General features: G+C 34.5%; 1 protein-coding gene across 3 annotated transcripts in view; it reads right to left on the reverse strand.

Annotated features, from left to right (window-relative positions):
* Window positions 1–467: 467 nt before the first annotated feature.
* LOC122000903 (bromodomain and WD repeat-containing protein 1-like) overlaps window positions 468–27,779 on the reverse strand; it is a 28,858-nt gene continuing 1,546 nt past the window's right edge. Inside the window, exons 2-24 of one of the 3 annotated variants that reach the window (XM_042555403.1) lie at window positions 27,393–27,724; window positions 27,134–27,282; window positions 26,667–26,906; window positions 25,292–25,401; window positions 25,102–25,179; window positions 24,901–25,007; window positions 24,426–24,520; window positions 24,232–24,347; window positions 24,046–24,149; window positions 23,898–23,975; window positions 23,671–23,749; window positions 21,841–22,006; window positions 19,425–19,495; window positions 16,832–16,912; window positions 16,657–16,727; window positions 14,629–14,725; window positions 14,495–14,554; window positions 11,868–11,922; window positions 11,354–11,757; window positions 9,459–11,276; window positions 8,822–9,388; window positions 8,673–8,731; window positions 468–1,066 (exon numbers count right to left, since the gene is read on the reverse strand). In XM_042555403.1, coding sequence (XP_042411337.1) covers window positions 865–1,066; window positions 8,673–8,731; window positions 8,822–9,388; window positions 9,459–11,276; window positions 11,354–11,757; window positions 11,868–11,922; window positions 14,495–14,554; window positions 14,629–14,725; window positions 16,657–16,727; window positions 16,832–16,912; window positions 19,425–19,495; window positions 21,841–22,006; window positions 23,671–23,749; window positions 23,898–23,975; window positions 24,046–24,149; window positions 24,232–24,347; window positions 24,426–24,520; window positions 24,901–25,007; window positions 25,102–25,179; window positions 25,292–25,401; window positions 26,667–26,906; window positions 27,134–27,282; window positions 27,393–27,724 — 5,139 coding nt within the window. In that variant the 3' untranslated portion in view covers window positions 468–864. Of the gene's footprint in view, window positions 1,067–8,672; window positions 8,732–8,821; window positions 9,389–9,458; window positions 11,277–11,353; window positions 11,758–11,867; window positions 11,923–14,494; window positions 14,555–14,628; window positions 14,726–16,656; window positions 16,728–16,831; window positions 16,913–19,424; window positions 19,496–21,840; window positions 22,007–23,670; window positions 23,750–23,897; window positions 23,976–24,045; window positions 24,150–24,231; window positions 24,348–24,425; window positions 24,521–24,900; window positions 25,027–25,101; window positions 25,180–25,291; window positions 25,402–26,666; window positions 26,907–27,133; window positions 27,283–27,392; window positions 27,739–27,779 lie in introns of those variants that run through there. The other 2 variants (XM_042555402.1, XM_042555404.1) reach the window with 2 other exon arrangements.

Here is a 27,779-nt window from a genome sequence, read left to right on the forward strand (position 1 = left end):
TGTAAATAATAAAAGATAAATTATAATCTTTTCACAATCTGAGATAAAATAAAAAACCATAAAGGCGTGGATTAAACGTGATTATAATCAATGGCAATCCAAAGTGAAGTGGCTAAGACAACTTTTCAAACCAATGGAAATATAATTAAATAAATGTATTTAATTTTTTTTAATCAAAATAAAAGTATACGTTACAACTAAATAAAACGGATGCTATCGAATTTTTGACGATGCATGAGTACTAACTATATCAGGAGTTATCGCGCTATCTGAATTTACTTATGAATGAAATGCCAGATTAGATTAGACCATCTATATTGTAAAATCTAAATACCTAATATAAAAATGTATGAAATAGATTATTGGACAAACTACTGCAGGCAAATGATTCACAGAGAACACAATCATTTGAAGGCATGAATGAACCAATCTCAAACTCGGACGGACTATGAACGAAAAGCAATACATGAATGACTTGGAAAATACATCTTTACTTTAAACTTATCTTGCTCAAATTAGTAATAATGAAATATATGGAACAATTACTCGAATGACTAGAAAAGAGGAAGATAAAAAAAGAAAAAAGGAAAAAGGGTGTCACAGCATTTGCTAGTTCTCTCTCTTTCATTTTATTGATGGTGAAGGTTCTACCCATAAATGAATTCTGGCCGACCATTCTCTCTCTCTTCCCCTTTCTCTCTTCCTCACTCTCTTCTCTGTATGGTGTTCCTCAACCACCCAAAGAAATAAATGGATGCGTGAGTAGACTGCCAAAATGTGAAACAATATGTTAGAATAGAGATATCTACAACGAGGCAGCAGTCTTGGCCTATATAACGGAGACTCCTCTGGCTGTTTTTCTTCCTACAACGAAAAAAATGTATGCTCGACCCATTCCTTTAGCCTCTTAATCTTTGACTTCATCTCTGGGAGGGGGCGCTTGCTGACGTACGTATCAGCATTCAAAATCATCACTTCGGCATCATGCTTCAGTGCATCCACAGTGCGATAGTAGTTGTTTTCAAGTCTCCTCTTGATCGCTTCAAGAGAAAGTGGAACGGGGAATCTGCAAACAACACGATGGGGATGATTAAACTGTGTTTAAATATCCAAAACTTGATTATCAATCATGCCAGAAAATTTGAATGCATCATCACTCGGGTAAGAATGGTAACTTGAAAATTAATAGAAGATCAGTAACCATTACCCAGATAAGGATTTTGAATTAGATGGTCCCCACTTCAATTTGAAGTCATGTGAACCCTTTATCATCTTTCTCTCCAATTTATCATGTCTTACAAAATATGGATCACCAAGCTGAAGGGAGCAAGGTCCCAAACCTTATATTCCAAACATCTAAAACTTACAGACTTTTTAGTCCCAACTCTTTGAGATTAGATACATGAGCTACATCACTAGTAATTTTTAAATTATTTAAAATACCAATTAATTATCAACATCATCATTTCCCATTCTATTGTTTTAACATTTGTTGGAGCAATACATAATTATCTCTAGCTTTTCTAAAAATCTTATATATCCATTATAGCATTTTAATCTCCATGACAGCAGCTTTTTATGTACTTCCCTATTTATCAAACACCCAATCCATACATTATATCGGTCCTAATTGGATAAAACATTATTCTTTTAGCGAAAGTGACATCATGATGATTAGGAAATAAGCTAGAATCTTCTCTACAACATGACATGCTCATTTCTTCTTTTATTTTATTTTTTTGTTTTTTGTTTTTTGTTTGTAATGTAGGTTTTCAGCTATTCGAATCAACTAATCTTGAAGATGACCGACCAGTCCCACTTAAGTTTCCCACCAGCCATTGGGATAAATCGGGAAGTGCTTGCGGAGGTCCATCCAAGCAGTCGTTCTTAGAATCGTTATCCCAATGGAGGAAAATTCCTGTACATTACAGCTGAGATTCGACCTTAGATGCTTAGCTAGGAAGAGGGATTTAAAGATTTGTAAAAATTAGAAGGTTATCCTTGAAAAAAGCTTAACAATTTGTAATATTAGATATACGCCTCAATCATAATATCAATAGAAAGAAAGTATACATGACTCCTAGAATTAAGTGGTGGAAGTTAAAAGATGAAAAACAAAACATATTTAAGGAGAAGGTAGGAGTACATTAAGTGAAATAGACAGTAACTCTAATACAACATAGGATAAAATAATTTCAAAGTTAAAAATAATAGTCAAGAGTGTATTCGGTGAATCAAAGGGGCATATACCACCAAGGAATCTTAATAGTGAAATGAAAAAGTACATGTGAAGGAAAAATGAACCGTCTAGAAGTAATTATATATTTGTAAGAACGAAGAAAACTTAAAAAAGAATATCAAGAAATAGGCTAAAAAAGCAGTGAATTAAGCAAAGCATCAAACTTTTGAACGGTTATATCAAAAATTGAATACAAACTAAGGGAAAAGAGATATTTATAGAATAGTTAAAGTGATTGAGAGGAAGACAAAAGATCTTATCCAAATAAGATATATTAAAGATATATGCAATAGGAAACAAGTAAATAATGGAGAAATAAAAAAGCGGTTAAAGATGTATTTTCATCAACTTTTCAATAAAGGTTTAGGTAAACTTAACTTAGGTAATTTAAGTAAGTCAAATAAATATAGAAATTTAAATTTTTATCATAGAATTTAAACTTCAAAAGTAGAACAAGTTTTAAATGAGATGTAAAATAAAAAAGTCGTTGGAGTTATTGAAGTACCTAAAGAAACAAGGTATTGAATGACTTATAAAATAATATAACATAACATTGAAAACGAAAAAAAAATACATGATAAATGGGTAAGTACTCTAGTTCTCTTATATAAGAATAAAGGAAATGTACAAAAGTATGCAAAATAGGGATATTAAATTAACGAGTCATACTATGAAATTTTGTTAAAGAATAATTGAAAAAAGATTAAGGAGACTACGGTGACTGAAAATCAATGTGAATTTGAAAGGCTGACAATAGAATCTATACATCTTCTAACACAGCTAATTGAAAACTATTGGGAGTAAAAACAAGATCTATATATGATATTCATTGACTTAAAAAACCTTATGATAAAGTCCGAAATTATATGAAGAATTCTAAAAAAGAGAGGCGTTAACATAACATATATTGAACTAATTAAGGATATGTATATCTAACGACCAGAGTGAAAATTTTTGGCAGATTAACTAAAACATTTCCAATAAAAATAGGATTACATCAAGGATCATCTCTAAGTCTCTATCTTTTTACACTAATCATGGACGAACTCATTTGGCACATTAAAAACAAAGTACCATGGTACATGTTTGATTATAATATTTTGATAGACAAGATACGTGAAGGAGTAAATGCTAAACTAGAATCTTAGCGAAAAATACTAAAAGTGAAAGATTTTAGACTTAGTAGAGTAAAGATAAAATATATATAATTTAAGTTTAGCAATATTCAATGTTGTAAATGGCAGTAGACAGTGGCGGTGCGGTCAGTGACCGCTTACTGCCTCGATCGCCTAGGCGGTGGTTGAAATTTTTTATGCATAACTAAGTTTCATTCAATACAATACAATTTATATAAGGTACAAATAAATATATAAATGCAACTAATAAAATAAGTAATGAAAATTTATCAACATATTAATACTAAAAAGTAATATCGTTACTTATACCAAAACTCTTAAGTTTAAAATTAAAGTTTCAACCCAACATGACAACAAGCCAAAAAGTATTAGATTTAACATAACTAATCTTCTAAATCATCTACACATGCACCATCAACTACATCCATAATCCTCTCATCATTGGACTCAAAATCAACATCATCTTCATTTTTCTCCTCCGAGGTATCTAAATCTTCATCAAGTTCTCTAATGGAGATGTTCCTTGTGCCCCTCCTTGATTGTAGCACTTCATCCGCTCCCGAGGCCTCTGCCGCCATTCTCCAACTAAGTCCCGAACCCGACTCGACCTCATCTTCATCACCACTATCAACAAGCCAATATTGAGCTTCACTAGCTTGAGAGGATAGAAGCAAAGCTCCGCCCATTTCTCTTTTACTTTTCTTCTCTATAAGATTGGTATTGAATTTAATATATACAAGATCATTCAATCTTGATGTCTCGAGCATATCTTCTTCTTAGTATGTATCTAAATAATTAGAAAATTATTAAAAACTAATAAAAAGAAAGAATAGATAACATAATTTATGAATTACTACTTACCCCTTCAAATTGGCTCTAATTTCTTTCACATCCCGATGAACTACTTGTCAAAAAGAGAAATCTCATTGCCATTTTTTGTAAGTTTAGAATGCCACCACCATAATTGGACCACCATCCAACTTAAACAAATAAAGAGACAAAAAAAAAATCCAAAAATAGGTAAAAGAGACATGCATGTTAGTGAAATAGAAATAAAAGAAAGACTAAAGAGATGTACCCAGATCAAAGTCATGGTACACATCTACCTTCTCATATGCTGCGACCGTCATTTTTCTTCTAAAGTTTCCGAATTTACTCTTATACTTCAAATAGTGAATTGTATGTCCTCGTCGATAGGAAAAATTCTCTCAACACAATTCAAGAACTTATTCACATAGCATTGATGTCATTTTGTAGCTTGGATCTTTGAAGTAAAAAATCAGATCCAACAAGTAAGCAGCATAATGCAAAGGACTATCTACCCTTAGACTTCTCATCAATAATCTTCAAAATAGAAGTGACATTTTCTTCTTTTTTGAAAGTCTTTCTACTCTCTTCCTTGGCTTGTTTAAGAGCACCAAATAAAAAGACCATTGCAGGCTTTTTGTCACTGTCAACAAGGTATAAAGCTTTCACTAAAGGGGTGAAAACATTCAAAACCAAAGAAACATCATTCCAAAAAGAGATACTTGTTACGATCGCGTCCGCTGCTTTTCTCTTCACACTACTCCTTAATTTTGTGTTGCTCCACTCCTTAATTTTATCATGTACACAGATAAATATTGTTAGGGCCTTTGCTTTCTAACTATTCCTCTAAACTTAAGTAGCTTTCCAATTGATTCAAGAATAAGGTTGATTGTATAAGTCGCACAAGAGGTCTAAAAAATTTGAGGTTGTGTAACCTTAAACAACTTCGTCGTTGCCATATTGTTTGTCGCATTGTCCGTCACTACTTGAACAATATGTTGAGGGTCAACTTTATTTTTCCACATACTCAAAGATATAAGTCTCGGTATGTGCCTCCATGGATTCTTCAATAGAACCAAGAAATGAAGTGCCCAGTTTGCAATTAACACATAAATTCATAGTGTTTCTCCTCTTGCAATCCATCCATGCATCAGTCATAATTGAACATTCATTTTTCATCCACTCTTCTTTATGTTTTTTCAAAGATAATTTGGTTCTCTCAACTTCTTGTTTCAAAATTGGCTCCCTTATAAGATATTGACTTGGAGGTTTGTAGCCCGGACCGAATTTGACCAACCATCTCTACAAATTGTCTAAAACTTAGATTGTCAATTGCATGAAAAGGAATCCCTGCCTCGTAAATCCATCTTGCAACGTACTCATGCACATCATTTGTAAACTTTAACTTCAATGCATCATTAATGTTTTGTTGCCTTGCCTTTGTTAGATCGATTGCGGATGTCCACTTATCAACAGGCCCGAGGTGCTTTGACTTCCTTTTAGAAGAATCTCCCTCCACTTGATAATTTTCATCCTCTAAATCAACACCTATATTTACTCCCACCCTTTCTTCTTTTAGTTCTTCCAACCTTTCTCGCTTCTTATTCTTACTATTTTCAATATAAGCTCTTACTCTTTTTTTGTCTTCATCGGATGCTTTAATGCATGCTTCAACTTGTCCTACAATACCCGCAATATGAAGCTTCATCCGATAAACTCCTCCCTTAATAAGCCTCTTACACATTTTGCATGTGATCCAATCTCTTTTTTCTTTGCAATACAATACTCCATAATCCCAAACAATATCACTAGCCTTTCGTTTCAATTCCACAGCCGGTTGTTTTTCATTTTCCGCCATTAACCTTCAATACAATAAATCAATAATTAAATAAAAGATCAAAAATTTTAAAAAAAATACTTACTGAAAATCTGATTTAAAATTAAAACCTGATTTAAAATTGTATTTTTAACATATAAAATATATTAACAAAATAAATAAATAAAGATATATTAAAAATCTGATAAAAAGCTGATTTACCTTTTAAAAAATTGATTCCTCCTCAAAAGCTGATCCCATTTAAAATATATTAATTTAATTTAACATTTAAAAATATATATATTAAATTAATGGGATAAATATATTAGGCTTATACCTAGGAGTTGATTAATTTTATTAATAAAAAGTCCTAAATTTTTTTAAAAAGTATCGCCGCGCATCAGAGGCATCGCGCACGCGTCGGAGGCGTCGGCGTCGCACAATGCGTCGGAGGCTTCGCACAACACGTCGAAGGGCTCGGACGTCAAAGGCATCGGTGTCGCACAACGCGTCGGAGGCTTCGCGCAACGTGTCCAGGCCAATTGCAACTCGCAAGGCTCGGGAAATGCTTCTGGGCCCGTCGTCAGGCCCGGGCGACATGTCCGAGCCTGCGCAACGGATCCGAGCCCCTTGCCCGAGCCTCACGACTGGTCTAGACTAGTCGCCGAGCCCAGATGACGCCTTCAGAGGAGTCGCAACAAGCTGACGCCTCGCATATGCTATGTCGTTCATGGCTAGCGATACTCTAATCCAAAATATGTAAAAGTCTAATCCAAATGATGGCGGCAGGCGGCAATAGCACGCGGCGACGACGACAGCAGCCAGTGACAGTGACGACAACAATGAGCGTCGCGACAGCAACAGCGGCGGTTCGAGGCGGAAGGTGACGAGTGTTTTAAAATCAAAGTGAATGTTTTTTTTAACCTTAAAACGCCATTAATTTAGCCATTTAACCTACCTTTGACAAAAGCGGGGAGGAATTGGTCCGCCTCACGCCTAGGCGGCCGTCACATCTGCCTTTTAGAACACTAGCAATATTAAACGTAATGAGATAATTGTTAGGATAGGAGATGACGAGTTGTCAAGAACTGAGAGCTTTAAGTATTTATGATCATTTTTGTAAAATGATGGAGAGATTGAGAAATACGTTTTACATAGAATACAAGTAGAATGGTTAAAATGGAGGGGTTAGGTGTTTTATGTGATACCTTTAACACTTAGGCTGCGTTTGGTAGCCTATAATCTACCTTGTAATGTAATTCAGATTACATTACAAAGTCGATTATTTTGTTTGGTTTGATTTAAAAGTTGTAATGTAATGTAATCTGGATTACAAAAGGTAGTGAAGATTTGTAATCTGGATTACAAAGTAAATGCTATGTAATCCGATTACATTACGAGGTCATTGTTTGACCAAAGTTTAAATGCCGAATATACCCCTAGTCTGTTGTCGACCGCCGCCCGCCAGATAGAGGTCACCGGATATTTTTGTCATTTTATAATAATATGAATTACATTCCTTATAAAAAATAATGGACACCAAACAAAAGAATGTAATCACCTTTGTAATCAAAGATTACATACATTACATTACCAAACGTAGTAATGTAATCAAGATTACATTACATTACATTATAAATTTGATTACATTACAAGCTAGATTACATTACACCCAACCAAACGTAGCCTTAAAGGGAAGTTATACAAAACGACGATTAGACTTGTTATGTTATATGACGTTGAATGTTGGGCTATGACTCGAGCATATGAACAGAAGATGAAAGTTAGAAATGAGGATGCTATGGTGGATGTGTGAACATACAAGATGGACAAAGAGCATTAGAGAGAAAGTCGGAGTTGTATCTATTGAGAGAAAACTCCGAGAGATGTTTAAATTGATATGAACATGTACTTAGATGACTAATAAATGCTCTGGTTAGACGATGTAAAATTATAACAAATACACACATCAAACGAGGAAGACCAAAAAAGACTTTAAGCATAGATGATGATAAGGATAGAGCCCAATGACGTAGAACAATCCATATAGTCGACCCCATCTACTGGGATAAGACTTGGTTGTTGTTGTTGTTGTTGTTGTTGTTGAACATAAGCCAAGGGATTTTCTTTGGAGTAAAAAATTTCACTTAAAACAAGTGTTTATGCAAACACCTACAAGTTACAGGTCATAAAATATTATAACTTATGATCCTAAGTCATTTTAATTCAAGTTAAATCACTTCCAAAGAATGAAATATTTTTTTAATTTCTCATGTAGCACATGCACTAACCACCTAAAGGAGCGAAATGCGCCCAATAGGATATACAATCCCTTTTCAAATCCACCTATGAATAAATCTATGGAATCATGATTGGTTGCCTAATTACAACAATAAGCAATATAATAATAAGCTTTGTAAAGCTACCAACAGAATCTTCATCTGATCTGCTAATGGGTTGACGTTAACTGTGTGCCTGACAATCCCAAATTGCATTGTGATGGACCGGAATAAAAAAGAATATACACAAGTACCTTATTGCTCAAATTCATCAACTGAAATTGACCTGGTTGAGTAAAAGCTTAACGGCAGAGAATTTTTGGATTTGCACTATCAATTTCATCATGTGAACATAAGCAAGTAAAACAAGGGAATTGTAGATGGAAATGCCATACCTGTTCAAGAACTCAAATTTCTGAGCCTCCTGACTTAGCTTCTGAACACCATGATAATCCTGATTTAGGAACAAGGATTAATATAAAATGCTCAGAAGACAACATGATTAAATTACTAACCTACAGTTACATCTAGAAGCATGGTTCACCTGATTTCCTATTGACGCATGTTCTATCTTAGCAATAGAATTTAAAAGTTTGTCTCTGGTTGCATTTATAATACAAGGATGTTCCCAATGAGTATCAGCATCGTGAAGTTCCCAAGGACTATGTAAATGCTGTCCAGAAGAATCATCCTTGTACTGTACTACATATCTTTCCCATGGGCTATCTGGAAACTCAGAATCTTTAGGTTTTACAGTTAAGATCCGACCACTCCACCAAGTTCCACCAGATCCATCAGCATCCCTCCACCATACCTGGCACTTGTCTCTGTGGGTCCAGTTCCTTTCAATGGAAGCATCAAAGCGTACTCTTTCCACGAGAAAGTCAGGACCATTGATTTCAGGCAATGTGACTCGGAAAGTTTTCTTGAACCCACAAGATGAAGGATCATTGAATTCAAGGGTGAGTTTGCAACAGCTATCACCAGATCCAGGAAATGAAGCATATTCAAGTTTTTGTACTTTGCAAAACTCGACAGCTTTTAAGCCTTTGATTGATTTCCATGGACCTACTTCAGTTGTAGCATAGCTTTCAATGTACTCACGGTGGCCCTGATAACAGTTGAGCATAAATAAATACCTTATTTGTAACAATGAAAAATCATCAGATAAAAAAATTTACCTGTATCAGATAGGCAACTTTATCACCCTTTTGGGGAATATATCTATAGCACTCCTCATGCTCTAACAATAAAAGCCATGAAAGTTTTCGCAATGATTGATGGCTTTTCTTATCCAAACATCTGAAATCACTTGTAGTGTAGTTCTCCCTTCTGTTTCTTACAGATCTTAAACCAACAGGCATTTTTGATGTTGATTTCCATTCATCAACTAAAAATTGATTACGGGAACCAGATGTAGACTTTCCTCTGCTCGTGGACGCTCCAAGAGAACCATAATTTTTATCATCAAAATTATTCATGCTATAGCTTAGATCATGTTTAGGTGCCCTTCCACCTGTGGATCTTGTTCTGCGAGAACTTCCAATTTTACCACTAAATGGCAATGTTGCCTCATCATGGTCAACAGAATCTGAAGTAGTTTCTTGCTTGGCTTGGACATCAACAATAAAATTCTCCTTCCCCTTGGACAACTTCATCCTCTTATATACAGCATCATACATTTTCCGGCAGGAATTCAAGTCTTTGTCATCATTGGAAACAAACAAACTAGCATTTGTGGTTGTCCATCCTTCTGAATTTTCTGATATATTATTTGATTTGCCAGGGTCTGAACTCTTTCTGCTGGTTCCTTCATCCTCATCAGCAACCAAATCAAAATCTTGGTCAGTTGGGATTGGACTGTCTGAGACAAGCTCATCCTCTGAGCTCCTTGAATTGTTAAGTGCTGTAGATTTTAACTTGGAGAATGAACTATTAAACTCTGGTACTATTCCTCTAGTCTTGAACCGTATCTTTGGGTAAGTCATCTTCATAGTTTTGTCTACCTGAGGATCCACATCAAAACTACACTTGCTACCAAAATAATTTACAGCTTTAGCTGAAACCACTTCATATATTTTGGATGATTCATTAACAACCTTGCATTCATGGTTCACAGGATTGCCATTCTCTGTTTGGTCCGACTCGTGAACACAAATTTCTGCTATATTTCTCTCATGACTATTATCATTAATTTGCATCCTAGAAATTGATGTTTGACACTCATCCTCAGATACAGTATTTCCAATGGTGTCAACTCCAATTGTGTTAGCATCATCTGGGTTTGTATTTGCAGCAGCCCAAGTTATGATGTCGCCTACTCTTTGGCGTTTTGAAGAGCGCTGCTTAACTTCTCCCCATTTAATCGTACTGGCCTGGTGATCCACTGAAAGATGAGGGTGGGAGGCAATTTCATTCTGTGAACTGACTGTTTCAGTTATCTCATTTTCAGGTCTATTATGGCTATTGACAACAGAATTAGTTATAGGCAACGATACAGACAAATTATCCTGTTCAGGGCATTCAGATGTTAAAGTTCCAGAGACAACATGACGTGGCAGCTTAAGGACCAACTTCCTTTTGATTACTGGATTATCCTGTTTATTGATGACTTCAGAAGGTATTGCAGTGTCTTCAAGCGCATCTTTGATGTTTTCCTTCGCCTTTGCACGAGTAGGTGGATTGAATTTCATTGATCTTTCAGACTCAACACTGTGGGTCTTTGAATCTGGCAATGTCGATTCACTATCAGAGAAATTACTGTCTGGCTCATTATCTTCTTCATCTGTAGAAGCACTTGTTAATTTAGAGAAGAAAGTGAGAGCATTCTTCTTAGCAATTCTCTGTGGCCTTGAAGGCTCGGATTTAGAGGCCTTAAATCTTTTCAAATGCCCATTCCGGGACCTCTTAGGTCTGTGAGATTTTGACACAGAAGCGCCATTGCATTCATCAAAGTTTCTTCTTTTTACCCGCCTACCAGATGAAGTTGTGAACTCAGCCTGACAAATGAATAAACAAATAAAATATTCAAAATAAGAAACAGCAAGGAAAAATGAAGTTGGAAAGTGAATCTAACTTCAGATTTGTGTTTTTTCCTTCTAGATCTCCTAAGGATTTCCTTTCCATCGTTATCGTCTCTACTATCGTCGGCACTGATTTCTGCTTCTTCACATGAGGTACTGCTCAAACTTTCTTGACCTGCATGGCTGGAATATTCATCAGTTACATTATATTCAGAATCGGCATCATCACTCTGCATGTCATTTTCAACTTCCCAAGCTATAGCTTCCACAATCTCTGGTAAAGGCTCAACCCACTGCTCTAGATCCACAATTGGTAGTGCTTGAAAATCACCAGTATTAGCATTGTAAGTTGGACCAACTGCAAGTTTCAATGAACTAGGACGCCACTCAATACCCATGATACCTAAGCGGCGTCTTTGATACATGCTCTGATAAGGTTCAGCATATGGAATCATACCTGACAGAAAAATACACTAATTGTGAATTGACCATATGAAGGAATCAAATATAGCAAATAATGGTGACAGGTTGACAGCTCATATCACATCCATCTGTGCAAATGCATACCCGAATCACAGAGAAGATCCTGAATATTCCTCCTGTGGGGTGTAAGTTGGGTCTCCTGAAGTAACAGAAAAGTATTTTTAAAATAGATAGTAAGATGTACAGATGCAAGCAAGAAAACTTAGTAATGAAACAAAAGTTAATAGAATAATTGAAAGAAGAATAGCAAGTGATAATCTCTTAGTGCATGAGGAAATAAAGTGGAACACCTAAGAAATATAATAGCTGATAAAAGTTGTATACTGAGTTGGGGAAAATGGTATTTTAGTGGCCCATTCTAAACTTCCATGCCAAACAAGGAAAGTATGAACAATTGTAAAAAGTAACAAAAACCTCTATAACTGAGAGAATCTTAATGTCAACCTGCAACAAAGTTCATTCCAGTGTACAAAAAGTAAATCAAACAAGTCAATAAATTGGGTTCTTTTATATATCTTCAAAGCCTTGGCATAAATAGAAATGATAACAAGATAAAAATCATTATTTCTATCATTCCCTTTCAAGTTGAAGCATAGATACACATGACGATCAACTTGTTAAGTAAAAGCGGAACAAAGTCTCATCAAATGATTCAGTTAAATGCCAGCAATCTATTATCCTGAAGTATGTGGCTTGTTGATCTCTTTGGACATGACATCACTACGAACTATGTTGTTGACAAATTCAACTAGCTATGTTTGGATAGGGGTAATGTAATCAAGCTTGTAATGTAATTGGGCTCGGAATGTAATTGGATTACATGTTATTGGCCTTGTAATTCATATTACAAAACTTTATTACATGTTATTGCCCTTTTGTAATTCAAAGTACATTACATTACAGCTTTAAATTGTACCAAACAAAGTAATCAATCTTGTAATGTAATCTTAATTACATTACCAAGTTGATTACCCCTCACCAAACATAGCCGTAGTGTGCTCATGAATGTTGGTGAGTCGGTGGCTTAACTCTACAAGATCCAACTTGATGACTTACCTCCTTAGAATAACATTCAACAGATATATTGGATTAATTTAAGCCAAAAGTAATCAAATCCTTTGAACTTAGGAACCAAGAAGAACAAACAACACTTATTAAACAGGATAAAGGATTTGAAATGAGAGAATAACTCTTGCCAATCAACCATTCAAAGTTACTAATGAAGCATAACTTCGCCAGCTAATTGATTTGTTTTCTGTCTGTGTTTCCCCATCAAACCAACAATTATATTGAACTTATACAAGAAACACTCGCTGACATTAAGAGAATTTTAATTTTAGTAATCAATACTATAAAGTACACATTGATGCAACTCAAAGAGTTAAGAGTACAACATAAGACATATATCACTACATTCTCCAAGAACTTTCATGTCGGTTACACCAACTAATGTCATATTGTGAATAAATTAATTATTTTGTTGTGTTTCTAGCTTTATGAACCTTTGAATTAATATATGTTTCTACTTGGGCTTATTTTAAGGTTCTAATAAATTTTACTCAATATCTCTTGCAGAGGCGGATTTTGTTGTGTCAAGTAGCACAATTAAAGAAATTTTCTTGTAGATTATAAAAATTAATTAGCATAGATAATTTTACCTATGGAAACTGACAATCATACCATAAGTAGCATGCCATGTTAGCAATCAACATGCTTAGGCACGCTGTCATGATTTAGAATCTCGTGTGTGTGTGTGTGTATTTTAGCTTATTTCTCCCAAATTCTAATTCTTATAAAAACAAATTTAGAAGATTATAGAAGTAAAATTTATATGAATTCATTCTAACATTCAAGTAAAAAATGAGCTTTCATACTTGTTCTCTATGGTGCATCCATACAGTATAGTATGACAAAATTTTAAACCTGCTGCATGTTGAGTGTTAGCACAGCATACTACTAAAACCACATACCATTCATCAAAACTCTAATAGCGAATGATATACAATTCCACTTCAATTAGTTGGGAGTTGAATTAATTAATTTTCATTCTTAGTTTATCTTCCTCGAAAAAAAGAGAAAAATCTACTAGGTTTAAAATAGGATTTATTCATTTATTTCTATTTTAAAATTCCATCATACCAAATCTATTTTGCTCGAGTCTTATTCAACCAAAAGCCTAAAATGAGAACCCTAAAAAACTCATGGTTCGATCCATTCCATCAACGCCACAATTTTTGTTCTCATATATTTTACTCTCATGAGATCATCAAATAGGCACAATATCTAGCCTTATTTAAAATAGCTACGGAGGCTGAATTCGGATATATCCTTTACTAGATACAAAAAGGTTTGAGCAATGGATATTAAGTTTTTAGTCTACAAAAATGTGGCTATATCCAAAGAGAATATTTTAGACAAATAATTGACATATTTAAACTAGCGTTTCAGGTTCATAGTCCCAAGGTCCAATAGTTCCTCACAGAGCTGCTTATTACACCTAAGCTGGGCCTGGAAGTGCGGTACAAAGGATAGAAAAGCATTAATACACAGATCAATGAAAGATGTGAGCTGGGTATTGCCTGGCCACAGCCTCAAAAAAAAAAACTACCCATGAAAACCTAAATGGTAAACATAAACATTTGAACACTTCAGCCAACTCAATGAATAAGAATGTGCTTTGGCAAAGAAAATGAAATGGAAAAAAGACATGCCTGATCCAGTGCATTTCCACTTGTATCTTGCATAAGGGGTCGATAATCTCCAAGAAAGAACTGTCAAGGTGAGAAATATAGGATTTCAAGTTCTGGCTTTGACTGAACCATATTAGAAAATGAATGATTCACACCTGATCATATTTGGCATCTTTTTGTGACTCTCCCTGACCAGTTGCCACAATAAATATCTGACCAACTTCATCTGAGAGAATAACTGAAGTTCCATCCCTGGTTTAGGACAACAAAAGATTAGAAAAAGTTAAACATTAAACATCTAAAAATCATTTTCATAAAACAATAAAAGAGAATTTGTGCACAAGAACAAAAACAAATGCAACTCAACTACAAAGATATAGAAGTTTACAAGAAATGAAGACGAATTCTGAAGCCAGTTTGAATTGACGAATGAACAGGTCCAAACATTAATCAAAGTAGCAAATGATAAATTTTGACAAATACAGAAGAAACGAATAGAAACAGACCTAATATCAAACAGACAATATGCACCAGCATACCAACTAAAGCATGCTTAGGTTTGTCCATGAAGAAGATGAAGCCTACAATAGCACCTTCCATAGTGGAACCCCAGAATTGGACTCATGGCTTGTTGTTGTTGCTTTCTTAATAAGTTCCAGATGGATGTATTACATCCCTTATAATCATGTTTTCCACTTTCCCTAGTGATAACTTGGTATCCCATATTGTATCAGTCATCTAGCATGCTTTCACAAAATAATTTTGGCCATAATTTATAGCCAATTTGTTATAACATGCTGAAATGAACAAAAATAAACGCAATGACTTTTGATAGTTGGAAGTTGGAATAAACGTCCAAATGACCTTTACAGACCTGTATTGGATGATATACCATCCTATAGTGTTTGGAAGATACTCTAACGAAGAATCTAAGTTAAATAGTCCTACCAATCAACGACCCATATTAGATTAAAAAAACAAAGCCTTGTCACCCAGGCACCCGTGGTTCGATCCCCGACTACGGCGCATTTGCAGGAATATTACCTCCAAATGGGGTGCGCAACCACGGGATGCTGGGCCCACCCACCGCAAGCGCTTCCCGATTTACCCTAGCGGTAGGGAAACTTTCGTGGGGCTAGGCCGGTCGCCCCAGGTTTGATACTACTTGGTTCATCATTTTGAAAAAAAAAACAATCATTTTGAGAATTCAACCAAGAGAAAAAAAACACCATTGACATAACCATAATAAATCAAGTTTATAATGATGTGCAAGGCAATAGAGAAAAAAAAACATCATTAGTACATTTTTAAATACTACAACAATTTTGATATTTGGAAGTAAAACCCTTTATCTGATTTTATAAACCGAGTTTAAAATATTGATTTTGATCCCATAATGACACATGATACAAGCCGTCAAAGGTTGATTGTGCAATTGTGCTAGCAATGCTGAAAGAGGAAGAAGAGAAAGAGAAGAAGTAGAAAGACGATGACACAACCTATTATTGGTGATTATTCTCTCGATCATTATTGATTGAAAGAACAGGTATAGCTGATGGGTAAATAAATATGGGTGGTTGGGTTAATGAGTTACTAGTGTGTAGGGGTTGAGGTTATATCAAGAGGATGGTGTTATAGATTAAAAAATGGACACTTTACTGTTGAACCATATACTGATGGAATGAGGATACAGGTCAGTGGCTATGGCGACTGCATGGAATAGCACTGTAGATCACTTGATGAAGATTGACGACACCAAACCTAGATCTCAAGCAATTGGAGCAGTGTTGTTGAGGTAGCTCTGATTATCCATCCATCCATTTCTCTTTTTCTCATCCAATACAAGTCAAACCATACCCCAAATATTGTGAATATATGTAACACAAGTTCAATTTCAGGGGGCACATTTCAGGTGATAGATAAATGCATTTGAATATATATGCTGATCCCATTTTGGTTTCAGTCTACTAGTGGAGTGGCAAGTTTCATCCTCTCGATGGAAACCCAACAACGTTTTAAACATTGCAACTAACTTACAGTATACTACTTAAAGATACACCAATGTCGTGTGAAATTACTAACAGACGAAAATAAGGTATTAATAGGGAACTGCATCAGTAAAGTCAAAACAGTATAGATCTAAAATTAACTAGCACTGATCAACTCGAATCCATTTAACTTACGGTGAGAATTTCCCATCAACCAACTTGAAACGACCAACTTCATATATCCGCACAGGTGTACCCTCCCATATCTAGTAGCATCAATCCATAAGAGTATAAATGGATAGGATAATAGAAGGAATTACACTGAGTGAGTGAGTGTGTGTGTGTGTGAACAACAACATCAAACACTTACATCCCAGATGATCATTTTACCATCATAGCCAGCACTCATAGCTATCCGTGGATTGAAAGGATGCACATCCAAAACAAACGTCTGTAATCACAAAGTCAACAGAATTAAGAGCTAAATAGTGAAACCTTGGAGAAAGAATTATCATAAAAACAGAAGGAATTTACCATATAAAATTACAGGTAATGGTAAAATAAGTTAGACATGAAATGATTCTCAAACATAATAGGCATAAAAAAGTACACACATTCACATTAAGCAAACAAATTATCAAAAGAAAAACAATAAAAATTGCAAACATGTTCAAAGAGTAATAATATAAGCTAATTTACTAAACAAATCATAAAAGAATCATAATAGGAAACAAGTCAAAGGAAAAAATATATATCATGGGGTTGTTGTCAGGTAGTCAATAAAAATTTGTATGGATCATATTGACAGAAAGTATATCATGGACTAGTTCACTATGCCTCCAGACAACTTAAGGGCATGAGGCAACTAAGGTTTAAAATTTCGACCCGTGCTGAGGTTTCGGTCCAAGACCGGAACGATACGGTTTCGGTATCGTATCGTGCCGTGCCGATACGGTTTCGGTAATTTTATTTAAACATTAAATCAGTAAAAAATATAAAATAATTAAAAAATATATAAAAGAATATAAATTTGATTTAATAGAATTTTTATAAAAATTTTAATTTTTTTTTAGAATTTTAAAGAATTTTTAAAATTTTTAAAATAGTAAAAATAATTTCAGAATATTATTTAAGAAAATTGATTATTTTTTAAAAAATTTTAAATATATTTTTTATATTTTATTGGGATCATTTAATTAGGGTTTATGAAGCCTCTTTAAAATATCACAATTAAATGGGAATTGTTTAATTTATTTAAATTGTAATTTTGCACAGTGTCCCCTGCCCGCGACCTGCGCCCGCGATGCCTCCGACGGTGCCGGAGGCGCCCGACGACACCTCCGGCGACACCGAAGGAGTCTGGCGACGATTCCGGCGGCGCCAGAAGCGTCAGTGACGTTTTTGGGACGCGCTTCAGGCACTGCGAACCTTCCGCTTCTGGCGACGCTGTTCCTCCTAGTGCAACGATTTCTGGTGCGCGCGCGACTCCTCCTAGCACATGACGCACGATGCGATGAAATCGTCGCTTGTCTGGTGCCGATTTCGGTGCGCAGGCGGAACAGTAAGTTTCGCCCGTTCCGCCCGGCACGGAACGAAATTTTTTTCTATGGAGGCAACCAACCTCCTCATGACCTTCAGCTATATCTGCTATCGTATTTGCCCTCAAAATCTAGCAATATTATTAGTATGATATGATCTATGAGAACATAACTGGCCTCAAAGTCTAAAGTACTGGTTCATGCAAAAAGAGCTTAACATGCATCAGAGAAGGTGGATCGAACTCCCAAAATGCTATGACCATAGCATCATTTACCATCTACGAAAGACTAGCGTGGCATCAGATGCTTTAAATAGAAATCTAGTTTTCAAATGTTGGCAATCTTATAGAGGTTGCACAGATGGGCTAGTCATTGCATCTTCATGTTATAAAAGGACAACCCAGTACATGACTCTCACCAATGCAGGATCCTGGGAAGGGTCAAACCACATTGAATTTATTGTACAAATCCTTACACTGCATTGCAAGAGGTCATTTCTACGACTTGAACTAGTGACCACAAGGTCACATGATAATAACTTTACTGTTGCGGCAAGACATCATTTACCATCTACGAAAGACTAATGTGGCATCAGATGCTTTAAATAGAAATCTACTTTTCAAATGTTGGATCTTATAGAGGTTGAACAAAGTCATTGCATCTTCATGTTATAAAAGGTTAGCCCAGTACATGACTCCCACCATTACGGGATCCCAGGAAAGGTCGAACCATATTGGATTTATTGTACGGAGTCTTATCCTGCATTACAAGAGGTTGTTTCTACAACTCGAACTAGTGACCACAAGATCAGGATCACACGGTAATAATTTTACTGTTACGGCAAAGCTCCCCTTCACATGACATCTTCATGTTATAGTAAAAAAAAAATAGAGGAAGTGATGCCTGACTTCTCTTGTGATATAAATGGAGTCCTCTGATGTCATGTTGTGTTCCCAAGTCACATCCAATTAAAGATGAATTGCTAAAAAAACGCTAAGCACTCACATTTTACAATCGACCATGGCAATATGAGTATGTTCAAGAGAGCTTAAGAGGCTGTATTGGTGGCACAAAGAAGAGAGATGTCACCAACTTTTGTACCTAAGAACCACTACTTTTATAGCTAGGTGGTCACTTAGAAGCGATCCATCACGTTAAGTTGACCCAAATAGTTGGAACAAATATGCCTCTTATGACGATACAACCAATGTGTATCAAAATCATACAAATAATGAAAAGAGATGATGATGACATGATATGCTCCTTCGTAGTCATAGATCATGTTAAACTATGATAAAATATATGGAGAGTCAGTAAATAACTAGAAGACATACTTACAGATTAAACAATTAAATTCATAATCAATAATATTTAAAACGAATAAAAGATTAATAAAATAGAGAAAATACTATACTTCATACATACAGATTCCTCATGGCCAATTAATGAATGGAGTAAGCTACCATCAGAAGCATTCCAGACACATATTCTACAATCTGAAAATAGAAACAGTTTATTTTCAGAAAGAAAGACAGAAGAAAAAGAATATATGCGATTAGTGATTGTTCAAAGTTAAGATGGCATGGGAGACTAAAATATGTTTTCCACATGTAACAAGGACTCAAAGGATACTGACAAAATCAGCAATGAAATTTCAATATAACAAAAGTCCTATTTCATAATGGATAAGGACATCCACACTCCTTTTGGTTACTCGAGTTTCCTCAACATATTTAACTATAAAATCCATGTAAATGCCGTTAACATCAATTTAAACATAATGCAATTAACTACCAAAAAAACAGATAAGTATTTCAACTTCTTAAATTTTTTCCATAAAACTATATTAGACTTTGCGATAGCATATGACCTTATATTATCTAATATATTTTTTAAGAAAAGAGAAGAACACTTGGTTACGTTCAAAAGTGGGAATAATAAATTGCAAATTGACTCTCTTATGGTTAGGAAGAAGGATAGAAAGATTTATAAAAATTGTAAAGTCATCCTGGAGAAAATTTAACTACCCAACATAAGTTAGTAGTGTTGGATCTCAAGCATAATATCAATAAAAAAAACATATATAGGACTCATATAATTAAGTGGTGGAAGTTAAAGGATGGGGAGCAAAATATACTTAAGGAGAAGGTAGAAGTATAAGCATTAGGTGAAATATACGGTGACTCTAATACGACATGGGATAAGATGATATCAAAGTTGAAAATAGTAGCTAAAAGTATAGTCAAAGGGACATGCGCCACTAAATAAAGAATCTTGGTAGTGGAATGATAAAGTACAAGAGAAAGTAAAAAAAAAATGAATAGATTATAATAAATTATATATTTGTAAGAATGACAAAAATTTAAAAATATATATATACAATAGCTAAGAAAGAGGCTAAGAAAGTAGTGAATAATGCAAAGAATGAAACTTTTGAATGATTATATCAAAAATTAGATACGAAAGAAAGGGAAAGAGACATTTATAGAATAGTTAAAGTGAAAGAATAGCTAGTGGGATAAGTTTTGGTTGTTGTTGTTATAACACTAAGTTTTAAGGCATCATCTACATCAGTATTCAAAGAATGGTAGAACTGAGGATGCAGTTTCTAATCTGTACACTGACATTCTATATTAAATAGCATCCAATCCCCAGAAACCCCTAATTGTTATGACACTCTTTTTACTGAATTGGATGTTTATAGGATGCACCTACGATGTCGAGTTTTGTAGACCTGCAGTTCAAGACTAATGAAAGATGGAGAAATTTTCTCATCGAGTCAAAGTTAAGAAATGCCCCACAGTAGTTATTTAGTAAGCCAGAAACATTGTTTGTGTTGTGATTTTTTGTACTAGCTGGGAAGGAAAAAGATTATATTGTTATTACTCCATTATGAGAACTAGTACACAATATATAGGACATTGACATGGAATTCAATAACGAATTATGCAGGTGGGACTTCACAGCAAACTCTAATTTTTATATTTCCCACTTAAATATTAACCTTTTCGATAAAAAAAAAATCAATATAAAGTATTAATGTCATAGCAAGAACTTATGGCAAGAACATACCATAGTGAGACCTTATAAAAGGTCACTGCAAGTGTGTATCGCAATAAAAATGTATTTTTAAATTCAAAAACCTTTTATCATTCATAGAGAAAAATATTCTTTTTAAGTTGAAAGATATAGCAACATAGTCACTATTCAATTTCAAATTAAACACCATTTTTCCAGATGAAAATGAACTCTTACACTATATATAAATAAAACTATAACATAATACCTAATAACAAACATCTGATGTGATACTAGTAAATTCATAACTATTAAAATGTCTAATAAATAATACCAGAATCCAAGTTTCAAGCCTCACTGGCTTATTCCTGCAGACTATAGTCAAATCATATCTATTTAAACCATGAGTTATAATACCAAAGATACTTTCATCTACTTGCATGTCATGCAAACCTAACAATCTAGGTGTCTAATAGAACTATTTTCAAAATATGACAGGTAACCAATGAGGTGACAATGTCCAACTTGAAGAATTGGAAATCCAATACAGATATGAAAGAGAGAGAGATGACAATGATGCAAATTGCAAAATATAGTATATCCAATGCATGCAAGGATAAGAAATGCCATGATAAAGACATCATAATGGAACACCATGCTAACCAATGACTTATCATGGCACATGAGGTCAAGAATTGTCTGACCAATGAAACCCATGCAAAACCCACTAGCATTCATCAGAAGTATTTATATCCAGAAAGCTATCACAAAAATAAATAAATAAATAAATAAACCCTTAAGAAATAAGAAGAAAAATGCACACCCATGATAGCAGCAAGCACATAACGATTATCCAAGCTCCAAACTATCATATTAACACCACGAGGAGTTGGTTGATATCTCTGACGAGGACCACCACGAGGTTGGGCAGGCATAGGTGGCATAGGGACTCTAAGATGATAAGCACGAGTCCAGCGCCCAACTTTGCCCTACCAAAGGAGGGAGCAAGGACTTCAGAAAAATGAAATGAAACAAAAACAAGAAATTCAATAAAAGATATGTAAGAAAGGAACAAACTTGTTCCAGAGTTCAATCATTTCTTTTTAATCATGAAAAAAAACTTTTACTAAAATAAAATAGAAAAGTAAACCACGCTGCAAAGTCAAAATTTGGTACTACCATCTGTCAGGTTAACAGTACAAGTAGTGTATTCGAAGCAGAAACATTAATGTAGTCTCGAATATGTATATACACAACAATACAATATCCAATGTTGCTGCAAGTGGTATGAGTTTTTTACCAGAGCAATACATAACACTTGTGCCAATATACATTAAAACAATGACACAAACATAAGTGTGAAAACCAATAAGCAAATCATCTTCTCCCCCTGCCCTTACAGTAATCAGGTATTGATCGTTGACATTGTAGTTACAAGAAATAATTTATGCAAGATTTTGTTTAAACCTAAAATTAAAATCCATTTAAAATTAGAACAATGCTAAAATTCATAGCACCAGTAAAATCTAAATTTATTAACTTTGGTCAACTGAGACCAACTTGCTAGGAATTAAGCCCAAACTGGTAAATTGCAATTTTCTCTTGAGCCCTATTTTAGCCCTCAATGAAATTTGCAAAAATTTGTTCATTATATTAATGAAAGGTAGATTTGATTTAAATGCTTGAACCATGCTTAATAACACAGTCAAAACGTATGGTTCCATTAAATTAATGAAATTCAATACTTATCCGCACAGATAATCTTTCCCGTGTCAATCATCCCATTATCTTGCATGTTCAGCATATTACAATATATGTCAAGATGAATTTATTTGTTATTTTACTTAACTAAAAGTCTAATTTAATTAATTGTCTAATTAATATAACTGAACAGGTTAAATTAAAGAAGATTAAAGGAGTAAATCTCCTTAACGCCTTAACCCATTAATCCCATCTAAATTCATCTTCAGTATGGTACAGAAAAATTCATTCAATTGAATATCTATTTGTTATATTCTTATTTTCAATGTATGTAAATAGTGAATAAGTATTAGAGGAATAAAACTCATGTAAATACATTTCAGCATGCATAAGCATGCTGAGTATCAACATAGCACGATGTTGAATCTGTATAACTCTAGCCAAGAAGAGAAGCACTCATATGAAATGACACTTTAACCCTTGCTCTTAGGTGCATAGTTGTCTTCCCAACTATTTTAAATCATTCATCCATACATGCAACACAATACCAACTTTGTAACATTTTGGTCAAAGACTGAAATTCTGGCGCAGCTCGAAATTTTAAAGTTTGGTTAAATCTATACAAAAAATTATTGTATTCATAAATCAAGGAAACAACTATTTCAACACAATCCTGGGTTCCACAGTGTCTACCAAACTAGATAGAAAACTTAGTAGTTGATTCGTGAACGGTACATACGATGGTAAATACTTGATTCGCAACTTCTTTAACAGATAAGGATAAGAAATTCAAAAAAATACGTTTGAATGAAATAGACAGGAATATATTGATGAAAGTAATTTTGCATGGACCAAAAAATCATTGAGAAATATTTTCCACGAATGATCCAGACAAGTCCACACACCATACAAAGAAGGTTAAGAATTAAAAATGACTAAAAAATTTCCTCACATGAGATCGTCGGGACCTTGGGACCCAAATAATTGCACTGCCATCACGTGAGCAGGTAACAAGGTGGTCATGAGTGAACCTAAAATTTATTTTAAATCTCAGTTAATATGTATACCATGAATCAATTAAATAAAAACAAAGCTTTGTTCAATGTCAAGGCTCAGAACCTCTATGTGATATTACAAAAGGAAAAAAAACGAGAATACCAAAAAACAACAAAAACTAACCAGGAATTCTTAAACTTAGGAAGATTATCTTCTTTCAGAGCATCACCGACAGAAGATCTAGACCCCACAGCACAACCACTGAATAAAAGAAAAGTCAGAATCAGAACAGAAAAAAAAAAAAAAATTGAACTTTGACCAGTTAACTCACCTAAATTGCACATAATTGACATCATTCTCATGGCCACATAAAAGATCCATCTCCTGGTTCGATTGCTCAGGGTCATCCATATTGCTCTTATAAGCATTCCATACCTTCAAAACAACTTGCATGTAAGAACTTGCAACATAAAATTTACAAGCAAAATAAATAAACGTATGAAGAGATAAGACATACCCGAGCATATGTGTCAGAGCTACCAGTAACAAATACAGTTCCATTAGCATTGAATGCACAACAAAGAATCTGATGTGTTTGTTGACCAACACTAGGGGAAGGATCAGTGGTCTTTCCTGCCATTTTAATTCATCATTTTTAAAACTAGGAGTAATATGGAATAAATTTTTGAGAAAAGGAAATTAAAAACAAACCAGCTGAAGTATCTAAAGGCTTTGGGATGTAAATACGTGGCTTTGCACTTGATTGTCTGGCATCCCATATACGACATGTTCCATCATCAGAGGATCTGCAAGATAAGAATCCTCATAAAAAAAAGAAAGCAGAAAGAAAAATAATTAGCATTATTTTGGCATAATAGATGTACTTAAATCTGATTTTTCAGCTATCTAAAAATTGCAATGATGTGCAAATCAACCATCAAATATCAGTGTATGTTTCTCATTTTGGCATAAAATTCAGATTTTTAGCATTATTTTGGCATAATATGTGTATTTATTTCATTTTTTATCTGAGTAACTCAATTCCATCTTTCTCAACAAATATGATCAAATTATAAATTTCAGAAATGCCAAGAAGATGCATAGGAGTTGACCAAAAAAAATATCTCTGTTTAAAAGAACCAAAAAAACAAAACAGTGAAACAAATCATAATCCGAAAGCACGTACGAGAGTAGCTGATAAACAGCAGCTGGTCTGGGATTAAAGGCAATGGCAGTCACAGCTGCAGTGTGCCCTTTCAACACTGATATTGGATGGCCATCAGGTAGATGCCACTGCATTCATAAGCCAGAACTATCAAAACTCAGAAGCATAATACAGACAAATCAGGTAAATACTTATCAAGAAAACAAATTAAAAAGGACTAACAACTCTAATGATAAAGTCATTTGCAGAAGAAGCCACCACAGCATTATTTGAACTCACGGCCAGGTCAGTAATGTCACCCTACATGTATACAGACTAAATTTATAACTTAAAACAAAATGAAATGAATACAAAGAAAAATAAAATCCCACATCTGAATATGAAGAACATAAATGTCGCATCAAAGACTCACTTCATGTCCCCGGCAACTAGCTAGGCAAAATGCAGTTTCCATTGACCAGATCTTTACAAGGCGATCATCTGAACCAGTTATTACATACCGCCCGGAACGATCAAATGTAGCTACAATAACAATTTCACAAATCATTATGTTGCATCAACCTGTTAGAATCAAGAACTACAAAAATAAAAGTGGTTTACAGGCTCATAAAAGCAACTAAAAATAACAGCTTCAAAAATGGATGTAATAATGCAAGAAGTAAAATAAATGGGATGGGACAAAGATATGAGCCTCGACAATAAGACATCTAATCTCACCAGGCTCAATCATTGTCATGCAAGCAATATTGATAATATATAACCATACAAAAAGTTCTAGGTTCCAACGATGAGAAAATTGTCAGTGATAAATAAAATTGTGTAAATATAATAGAAATCATATCATGTTCCATGAGTGTTCAAAATTATTCAAAGGAATAAAAACAAGCAATCCCAGTGTATAATATTTCTATTAATACAGAATCTAAGGCTAGTGCATATGCAATATCCTTGCTTAGCAAAGAATTAGATTTTTCACAAGTAGGTCTTAGCCCAGGTTGCAATGGAAACATTACCATTGCAGAAAGGCTCATAGAAAATGAATAGGAATAATCTATAAATACTAGACAAATACACATATAGGAAGAAATAAAAAAAACTAGGAAAATTAAGCTTGTTTGGATTGGGATGATTCTCAATTTAATCCTCTAGGTTTTTAAAGATACAAGGGTGACCAAGTATCCATAAAGCTGGAGCCCAGTATCTAAGAGAACTGCCAAAAAATTACATGCTATCCTGGAATTAGGGCAAAAATATTTGGGCAGAAAAAAAGGGTCAAAGTGTGTCCGTGATTTAACAAATAAACCCAATTAGAATAATCTTAAATGGATACCAATTACCCAGAACCAATTCTTAAATTAAGGATGGACAATGCAGCCAACTGTATGCAAAAGGCCTATAATTCCCAGGCATCTTGTTCAATGGATATATTAAACTAGGAAATAACATAAAAGAAAAAGGATGCTGCAATGTCTAGGAGCACTCATGATCAGAACTCCTTCCAAAAGAAATACAAAAACCTAGAAACATAAAAGTCGGATTAAATCACCCATCTCAATAATTAGAGGAACAATATTGGCATACAAATGTGCTACCTGTATGATGATAAGTTACTTGCAAAATGAAACTGAACAAAGAGGGCCTGATAAGTATATGCAAAAACCAGTAGAAAAGATACTAGAAGCTAATATGTAAAACATAAATAGAATCCTTATCACTCTAAAATAGCCATGAAATAAATTGAAAATTCCAGTCAATTTTCTAACAATCAGAAGGTAAATCAAACATACCACAATAGACGGCATTCTGATGTCCCCTTAACTTTTTTATGATCTCCATTTTCTGTACCAATGTTGATGGTTTAGCAATTGCATAACATGCTGCACGAATGGATGGAGCGCGATGGTGTTTTGTGAAGCCACCACCTATCTCTCTTAAACTCAGTCCATGAACTTGGCCAGCATGCATATGGGGCCAACGTAGATAACGTGGTAACTTTTTGGAGCATTTGATTTCTTTATCCCTATCAGCTGCATGTAAAAGGAGCTTAAGGGTGAGAGAACTGCAAAATAAAAGATATATCAAAATTAAGTGGAGAAGAGCAGAAAAAAGGTTAACATAAAGCAATGGACTTGTATCTTATGCATTAATTTTCACCCAAAAGGATTTTGATGCATTAAGAAGAACTCAGTAACAAATCAAATAAAATTCTATATACTGAATTTGGAACGTAATGGTGGGCATATCGTTTACATACAGGCAAGAAGAGAGAAAGAACCAGATCCCATTAGCATAGGAAAAACAGCAGCACTTGGAACTCCTCCAATCACGCCAGGCAAAGGAGATGAATTAACTAATAATTGTTTCAAAAGCTTTACTAAGTGGTCCTTTTCAATATGAGGGTACCTAAAAAGAACAAACACTCAAGCTTTGAAAAAAAATAAAAAAGATATTTAGCTTGTCAAGCTAGAAAACATGAACAATACAAAACTATGTTACTCTATAAGTCTATATACCTCTGAGTCAACTTGATATAGCAAAGAGGCAGTGACAAGCCATCGTCATCTTCATCACCACTTGGTGCACCAGAGCGTGAATACCAAGCATGGTATCTTCTAGGTAAAAGTTTGTGCTCTAAAAGCTCATTCCAGAGCTGCCCGTATGTCCTCTTACATGGCCCAGCCGACAAAAAATGCATGATCAAAAAATAAACTTCCCGAATGTCAATCTCCTGTGTCATTCTTTGGTCAATAGAATTGAACTTCTCAAGCATTCTTCTAGAGAACTTCAAAGGTGTCACATTGATAGAAGTTTCATCTCCAGAAGGTTTGCATTTGCTGGGAGCCATCTATGAAAACACACCTTTGAGTAACAAGCAATAAGATATTGATCAGTGAGCCAAC

The sequence above is a fragment of the Zingiber officinale genome, chromosome 7A, assembly GCF_018446385.1.
Source record: "Zingiber officinale cultivar Zhangliang chromosome 7A, Zo_v1.1, whole genome shotgun sequence".
Classification (NCBI taxonomy): Eukaryota; Viridiplantae; Streptophyta; class Magnoliopsida; order Zingiberales; family Zingiberaceae; genus Zingiber; species Zingiber officinale.